This window comes from Protopterus annectens, chromosome 2.part1 (assembly GCF_019279795.1).
Source record: "Protopterus annectens isolate FY-2018-M chromosome 2.part1, PAN1.0, whole genome shotgun sequence".
Lineage (NCBI taxonomy): Eukaryota > Metazoa > Chordata > Ceratodontiformes > Protopteridae > Protopterus > Protopterus annectens.
Window position 1 is genome coordinate 672,106,272 of NC_056729.1, and position 9,076 is coordinate 672,115,347.

General features: G+C 45.0%; 1 protein-coding gene across 1 annotated transcript in view; it reads right to left on the bottom strand.

Moving 5' to 3' along the window:
* Positions 1–8,845, bottom strand: part of PCM1 (pericentriolar material 1) — a gene marked incomplete at its 5' end in the record, with an annotated part of 3,258,627 nt that extends 3,249,782 nt beyond the window's left edge. The window contains one exon of the mRNA XM_044063494.1: positions 8,597–8,845. Within this exon, the coding sequence (XP_043919429.1) occupies positions 8,597–8,845 (249 nt within the window). The remainder of the gene's footprint in view (positions 1–8,596) is intronic.
* Positions 8,846–9,076: the final 231 nt, after the last annotated feature.

The following is a 9,076-nucleotide window of genomic DNA, read 5'->3' on the forward strand; positions in this document are numbered from 1 at the left end:
TTCATCGAAGGGTGGAGACACCCAGGAGGCGGAAGGCTGGGCTCCTAAGGTCTTGAGGAAGACAGACTCCTCCTCAGAAGGGCTTTTGGATGGTCAGTCACCCCGCTATCTCAAGATCTCCAGGATATCGGAGAACGAGACATCAGAGGACGACTTCGGGGACCCTTCTGCATCATCGAGGTCGGTATCCGAGGTGACAGACTCATCCGGGGAGTCTACGTGCTTCCTCTTACACAACTTCTTCCTGGGAGGCTCTTCAGGCACAGACTGAAGGGCCCTCAGAAAGTAGGGAACCACACATGGAGGTATCCTCAGGCCTAGGAGCCCCGCTGTCCAGAGATAGGGGGGCACCAGAAGCTCTAGTCGCAGCATCTGGGAAAGGAGTTGCCGATTCAGGTGAAGTCACTATGGACTTGGCCAGCGCGCTCCTCATAGCCTCGAAGGCAGGTCCACCAGAATTGGACGAAAAACCCACCTCCGAGACCATGACCGGAGTCGGGGTACCCCTAGCTGAAGCACCAAGGGGGAGACTCGGAGCCGCAGCCTGAAGCCCCAATGTATCCCCCTCGGGTTCGACTGAGGACACCAGAGTACCAAAACCTGTAGAAGGAATGGAAAAGGTTGGAGCAGAGGTCGGATCCGAAAGACTAGCAGGAGGTTTCGGGGCAGACTCCGGCTCCGACGACACAGAGGCTGTCGGAGGAGGAAGAAACGGAACCAATATAGTAGCTGGCTCCGGAGCAGACTGGGCTAGAGCTGAAAATAATTTAGTTAACACTGGCAACTGAAGGAGCCTCTGGACCACCCTATCGACATCCGAATCAGAGAGTCTGGAGGACTTGGAGGAGACAGAAGGGGGTCGAGAAACCTTCTCTGTCGGAACAGAGACAAGACTGGGGGAACGGCTCCAAAAGGATCAGAGCCGAAGCAGGCTCGAGAACCACCGCAACCTCCTTCGGCGCTGACGACCGTGGAGTCGAAGAAGCCGACCCCGCAACAGACCAGACTTCCTATGGCTCCGAGACCAGTGGAGCAGAGGAAGGAGACATAGCCTTGGACAGTACCTCCTGCGGCTCCGAGACCAGTGGAGCAGAGGAAGGAGAGATGGTTTTTGACCTTTTCTCCGGAGGCTCCGATGAACTAGTCGGAGCCGGAAACTTCATTTTAGTCTTGGACCTGGATTTCTCAGAGGGAGGAGAAGACGCCAAAGTTTCCTCAAAGGAGGGTTTAATCAAACCCTTAAGGATAAGTTTATTTTTTCTCTCCTGTAAAACCCTGGAAGAGAAGGCATGACGCACACTGCAAGATTCCTGCAAGTGTATGGCACCAAGACAATATACACAGATGGCGTGGCCATCAGTCAGCGACATCTTATACGCACATTTGGCGCATTTTTTAAAGCCAGATGGCTTATGTTCTTTTGGCTCCTTGCCCAACATAAGGAACACAACCCACAAGTAGAGCAACAAAAATTCGATTTAAACTATAAAACAACACGAAGCACACTCAGCAACATAAGGTAGGGAGGGAAGAAAGGGCTCTAACTTAAACGCCCGAACACTAACGACACAAGATAGGGCAAAGGCCCTCTAACTTAAACGGGCCTAGCCTGCCAAACAGAAGGATTAACTAACAACATATGCAATCAGTCACAAAAAATGGATACAACAGACAACGTAGCTATTAGAATAGCTCTTTTTGGTATAATAACTCGAGCAACAGCTATAAGTTCAAAAAAAGAGAGAGGGTACTTAGCCACAGCCATGTCGAGACCACTTCGTTACTCTAGGAGCGGCAAACGAGATCTGGGGGTTTGGGCGTGGTGCATCCTGGGATACAGGGTTGGCCCAGCCAATGAGAGACTTCATGCTAGCTATAGCGGCAGAGTCTGAGCCGATTCTCGGCTCCGAGCCAGTCAGTAATGAATGTAGGCGAGATAGGATCACATTACATCTACTGTTCAATCTCAGCCTTACTACAGGATATGTACCAAAAGAGTGGCGTACAGCAACAGTGGTCCCTCTCCACAAAGGTGGTGCCTCATCGGATCCTGGAAACTATCGCCCACAAGCCTGACTAGCTTGGTCTGCAAAGCTATGGAAAGGATCATCATGGACCTCATAAATAAAGATATTGGGGACCTACAGACACTGGATCCTACCCAGTTCAGCTTTGTTAAGGGCAGATCCTGCCTCTTAAACCTGGTCGATTTCTTTGAAACAGTCACCAAGGCCATTGACAAGGGGAAGGTGGTCCACACAGCCTATCTGGACCTCGCAAAAGCCTTTAATACAATACCCCACTCGGGCATTATAGATAAGCTCACCAGCTTAAATATAAACCCCTATGTCACTAGATGGGTTGCAAACTGGCTCAAGGACAGAACCCACATGGTTAGAATTGCTGGAGCCATGTCAGACTCCAAACCAGTTACAAGTGGCATCCCACAAGGCTCAGTCCTGGGACCTCTCGTTCGGTATATATTTCTCGGAGGTACAGGCCAACACGGAAGGACTGTGGCTGACCAAGTTCGAAGACGACTGCAAACTGGGCGCCATAATAGACTCTCCAGCCAACACAAGCATCCTCCAAAAGGGCCTCATAGAAACAGACAACTGGTGCCAGAGCCATGGCCTCAAGCTAAACGCCAAAAAGTGCATTGTCATCCCCTTTGGCAAAAACGAAGTGCCCACAAATTACCACATAGGTGGTAATCCATTAAGTACAGAAGTAATTAGGGACCTGGGGACCCAAGTTGATAGCAATCTCTCATTTGACAACCACGTGGCCAAAGTGGTTAGAAAAACATTTTATATAGCCCACCTAATCATGAAGGGATTCACATCTAGATCAGGGAAGGTCATCGTGCCGCTTTACTCATCCCTCATCAGTCCCATAAATCGAGTACAATGCCCCTTTTGGGATGTACCTTACCAGACACCTGCAGCAACCGGAAAGACCCCAAAAGTACCTCACCAAGAGGATCAAAGGGCTCAAACAGATGCCATATGCTGCCCGGTTAAAGAAACTCCAGCTCTACTCAGTGGCATACCACCTGCTCAGAGGCCATCTGTGCCTGACGTATAAAGCCATGTCCAACCCGGAATTAATGGACATGCTGCACCTCAGAAAATCCAAATCCCATCGAGCTATGCGCCCGAGAGACTTGAACCTCAGCACTGAAATAAACAGGACAAGCTGGAGGGACAGATTCATAACCCAGAGGCTCCCTTCACTCTGGAATAAAATCCCAGTCTAGGTTAGGCAGAGTCCCTCATTGACTCTCTTCAAGAGGAATCTTGATGAGTGGATGGGAGATCGTAGGTTTACCCCGGGTATCACTTCTGTGTCACTGTTACACAGAGGCACAGTATACTAACCTCGAAAAAGGGCATAGCAAAATTCATTTAAAATGGGTGGCAAAAGCCAAACACACTCTGGCTAGGCTTATAATGCCCTAGGGTTTAGCCTAGTATGAACCTATGTCTCCTAAAACTGATGAGCCTTCTTTGAAACCGTCACCAAAGCCATAGATGAGGGTAAGGTGGTTCACACAGCCTATCTAGACCTTGCCAAGGCTTTCAACACCATCCCCCATTCTGGAATTCTAGATAAACTCACTAAACTAGGTATAAATCCCTATGTCACAAGATGGGTTGCCAACTGGCTCACTGACAGAACCCACACTGTGAAAGTAGCAGACTCCAAATCAGACTTCAAACCAGTGACAAATGGAGTACCACAGGGTTCAGTCCTGGGTCCTCTCCTGTTTGGTATCTACTTCTCTGAAGTACAGGCTAATACAGAAGGACTTTGGCTAACTAAGTTCGCAGAGGACTGCAAACTAGGAGTCATAATCGAAACTCCTAACGATGTGGACATCCTACAAAAGGGCCTCACTGAGACAGATGCCTGGTGTCTAAGTCATGGCCTTAAGCTCAATGCCAAAAAGTGCACTGTCATCCCCTTTGGTAAAAACTCTGTACACATGAGCTACCACATAGGTGGGAGTCTACTTAACATAGTAAGTGTGATAAGAGACCTTGGGACACAGGTGGACAGTAGACTCTCCTCTGATAATCACATTGCCACAGTAGTCAGGAAATCCTTCTACGTGCCACACCTCATCACAAAAGGTTTGTCATCCAGGAAAAAAAAAAAGAGGTCATTGTTCCCCTCTACTTGTCACTCATTAGACCCATTATACAGTACAACACCCCTTTTGGTATGTAACTCACAAGACATCTACAACTGTTAAAGCCGCAGAAATACCTCACAGAGGATTACCAGCCTCAAACAGAAGCCCTATGCAGACCGTCTCAAAAAAACTCTAGCTTTACTCCGTCACATATAGTCTACTCAGAGGCGATCTCTGCCTAACATACAAAGCTATGTCAAACCCAGAGCTGTTGGACATTCTCCACTTAAAGAAATCCCAATCCCTCTGAGCTACACACTCTAGGGACCTAAACCTTGTCACCACAATAAACAGAACATGCTGGAGGGATAGATTCCTGCCCCAGAGACTTCCCATACTCTGGAACAAACTACCTATCTATATCAAACAAAGCTCCTCATTAGCACTCCAAGAAAAATCTTTATGACTGGATGGGAACTAGGAAATTCACCCCGGGGATCACCTCAGTGGCTCTGCTCGACAGGGGCACAGGAAAAGAATTTTCTTGGGTGGCGAAAGCCAGGGTACCCTTTTTGGCTAGGCTTATATATAGGCCCTACAGCCAATAGCCTAGTACCTACCTATGAACCTATGAGATCCCAGTTACTATAATGAATTAACTTCATTGCAGTTCCTATGATTCCTACCATTATTATTACAAGTTATTAGACAGTAGGAGGCTATTGACAGACATGGTGGCAAGTGAAGAGCAATTATGGACAAAGAAATTATGAAGGATGGCAGCAAGAGCATTCCCATTGTGAAGTTAGGTGCGAGTGAAATAGGGTTTTGAAGACAGTCTGTCTGGGTACGGATGGGAAGTGGAAGATAATTCCAATGGTGTGCTAGTGAGAAAGATAAGAGGTGGTTGCCTGGTGGACGGGATGGTTTATGTAGTTCTGTTAGATTCTGGGAGTTAGGTCCGAGACCCCTATCAGGAAGATGGATTCTGAAGGTGGAGGCAAGAGAGGGGCAGAGGGAGGGGTTAAAAATAAGTGTGTGCTTGGATAAGTTGGATGTAGGTAAGACAGCTGGGTAGTTCAAGCCAGTTCAGTTGATGTAGGGAAATACAGTGATGGGTATTGGATCTATGGCCAGTTGCAAATTTTGAAATTTTAAGTCACAGGAGGAGAGCTTGACTTGAGGGAAGACTGTAGACTGATAATAGAGGCACCATATAGGAGGGAAGGGATGAGGTAGACAGTAGCCTGGTAGAGGGAGAGAGAGCAAGCAGTTTGTACGGTACAGCATGCCTAATTTTGTGTGTTTTTTTTACATTTACTTGTAGGTGACTATCAAACTTGTTTATCGTCAATGAGAATTCCAAGAAGTTTTCCAGTGGAGACTATTTCGAGAGTTGTGTTATTTTGGCTGGTGATAGAGAATGAGTTTTTATCTAAGGTGGTGGTTTTGGAAGGGGTAAATATCATTAGTTTAGTCTTGTTTGCATTGAATGCCAGATGGTTGTCTAGCACCCATTGTTCTGTAGAATGGAAGGCTTCCTGAGTTAATTGTGCTAGTGAGGAAGGAGAGGTGGCAGAACAGATTATAGTGGAGTCATTGTCATATTGGATGAGGATGGTGTTGGGGATGGCATGCTAGACGTCATTTATGAAGATACTGAATTGAAGGGGACCTAGGATTGAGACTTGGGGGGACACCTGTGGGAGTATCTAGGAAAGGTGAGATGGGCAACAAGCAGTCAAGTGGGAAAAAAAAACTATTTGATAGGTAATTGGTGAACCAGTTAATGGAGGAGGGGGAGAAGTTTAGTTTTGAAAGTTTGATAATGAGAAGATTGTGAGAGATGGCATCAAAAGCCTTTGACAGGACTAAGAGGAGGGCGGATACAATATGACCGGTGTCACGGGCCTTGTTAATGGTCTCTAGGAAGGAGACAAGGGCAGTGGTGGGTACTATGGCCTGGTTGGAATCCATGCCGAGTGGGAGTAAGGAGGTTATTGTTTAAGAGTGTAGGAGTTGAAGGCGAGCACATTTTGAGGAGTTCAGAAATAGGGGATAGGATAGCGATAGGTCAGAAATTTGGGATGTCATTGTTGCCTCCGTTATGCAGTGGAATAATAAAGGCCTTTTTCCAAAGATGGGAAACATGGCATTCTGAAATTGATCGATTTATTAGAATGCAGATAGGGAAGGCAATGGCTTCTGCTGCTATTTTTAGGAAATAGGAGGGTATTTCATCAGGAGCATTAGAACATGGTTTCAGTTTTAGGAGTAGTTTTTTTTTTTTATAGTAGACATGGGGACAGGATTCATGGAGAAGGGAGGAGATTGGGGGCTGGAGTTACTAGAGGAAGGAGGGATGCGTTTGTGGGGGTGGGGATGCGTTATTGTTAGTGACAGATGATGCAAGTTTGGCTATGGAATTGATGAAGAATGAGTTAAAGTTGGATGCTAGAGTCAGTTCAGAGGCATGAGGGTCAGAACAGGGGTTTTCTTTTTTACCTGGGTGAGAGAGGAGATTCTATCCAACAATTTTTCATTAGATAAATGCATACTAACACAAACCCTGTTATTCTAGCTGATTTATAATCTATAAATGCTTTTCCGTATGCATTTTCTAATTAACCAACCATTCGTTTATCCAGCCCAAGGGCCGGAAGACTGGATAAGAGGGAGTACCCACAGCAGATTTCATCTGTGGCTGGCCAGTTAAATTGGATACCAGCACAGCACAAGTAGAATACTTAAAACTAGAATACACTTAAGACAGCGCCTTACAGTCACAACAGAAAGAAACCAGTATACACAGTTTACAGATTTTTGAAGAACTGTGCAGTACTGGAGCTGCTATCTGATATTAGTACATTACCTAGGAAGGTATACCACACCTAGCCACTGACTAGGGAGTTCTATTTGCATTCCTCTCATAAACATGTTAAGAATACTGCCCTAAAAGCAGAGCAGTCCTTCAATCTTTTAACATTTTAGGGAAGTGCATTCCAAGCTGCTGGAGTCATTTTAGTAAATACCCCCACCCCACAGGGCCTTCCGAATTCTAAAAGAGTTTCTGGAAGGGACAAATGGTGTGGTAAGCTATTGGATGACAATGTAGCTTTGTGGCAACAGTGCGAGAGCATCTGTTGTGCACTACTCTGAAGGTTAGGGAGTTTAGCTAAAATCTTCCCTTATAGTCAATGGAAGCAAGTCTGACCTTTTTAAAGGAACAATAATGTCCTTTTTAAGACCAGAAAAATAATGAAACAGATTTTATGGGCTGCTTATTTTTAAGGTAGAGTGTAGTGTTGTAACAGACAACATTCAAGGGGGGGAGGAGGTAAGCTTACTTACAGGCAAATTTAAGTTGTTGATGGATCTGGGTGTTAGGATGAGCTCAGCTGTTTGAAAGAAGCACTAACTTGAGTATTGTGGGAACTGCAGCATCTACTGAGTCTTTTATTATGGTGACAGGATTACAGGCTAGCCTGCTGTGAATGCCAAAATGCATCACAGCTGATAGGTTGCTGTTAACTATAAAGTCTCTCTCTGTGCCAGTCTCATACAGCTGAAATTATTTTTTTTTCTCCTGAAGTTGGATTGGCAGGGATCAAAGCCAATGATAGTGTGCAAACAGTGTTCATGTGATACAAGGGAGGTGACAGGAAAACCTAACGAAAAGCTGTGCATAGTAAGGCTGCAGGACGGACCCTTGCAAATCACCATTTTCTTGTCAAAGGCCAAAGAAGGGTATTTAATCATTTCAGAGGCTGGAGTTTTGCGCATGACATGTTTTCCCAGTAAGGTATGACAAGAACCATTGGCCTGCTCACACACCAACACACATCTCTGAGCTTGTTTAATAGGCAGGGTTGAATAATGGACCTGAAGGTATGCCTGAAGTCAATACATAAGGCACTTGTAAAATGACCTTTTGCCACAGACTCACAGATGTAGATCGTTACAGAGCATAGTGGTGTGCATCTTAGACTGAAACAAGTACATAATTTTAGTAGTACAAATATATTTTACCAGCAGAGTAAAATCAAGAGACCTGTTCAAAACACAAAAGTGAGCTCAACGAAGACATGAGATACTAAAATATTCAAGATAAATGCAAGATGTGGACACAATTAGTCCCACAGACCACTCTCACCTTGGTGTGAACGGGGATTAAACCACCACCACTGAAACAGTGGCTCAAACATTTTGTAATTAGTTTAAAAAGCAAAAAAGCAGATCTTTGTTAAACTGCCAGGAAAAAAATTGAGAAAACCTTCTGCCCCAGAAATGCAATTAATAGACAAGTAATGTAGTCAAAAGGTTTCATCTGACTTATCAGTTCTAACAGAAGCCACATTCAGTTATGAAAACTATACCATGGTTATAATCCAAATCTGGTGATAATTGACAGCTAATGTAAGTGCAGTAAAGGCAACATTGTAAAATTCCTTCACAGACCTGATCAAGATCGCTGAAATTAATTCTCTGTTTAAGTTTCTCCAACTCGGCCTGTTCAGGAACAGACATCTGAGTAGCATATCTTGTGTAAGGAAATGTATGTGGAGCTTTTGTTTTACGACGCCCGGCTCCTGGTGAAGACTCTGGAGAAATGTCATTCGTAATTAGAGTCTCTGTTCCTGGACCAAATTTTTTCTTGTTCTTCTCTGATCTATTGGCTTTCTTATGCGGGCCACCCCAATCCTCAAGCAAAAAGAAAGAAAATAATTAAGAAAAAGATACAGCAGCAGGCAAAAGGCCACAATCCTATTAAAACAAAACAAGTTTAAGTTTATTTTGTGCCATAATCACAGAAGCTCAAGTATTGCAAAAAGAGTCTTATTTGGAACCTCTCTCAAATTATTTGACTCTGCTGAAAATGGCCTGTGGCATAAAGCGGTATCAGAAAGGTGAAACAGCTATATGTGCATTTATTCTTCA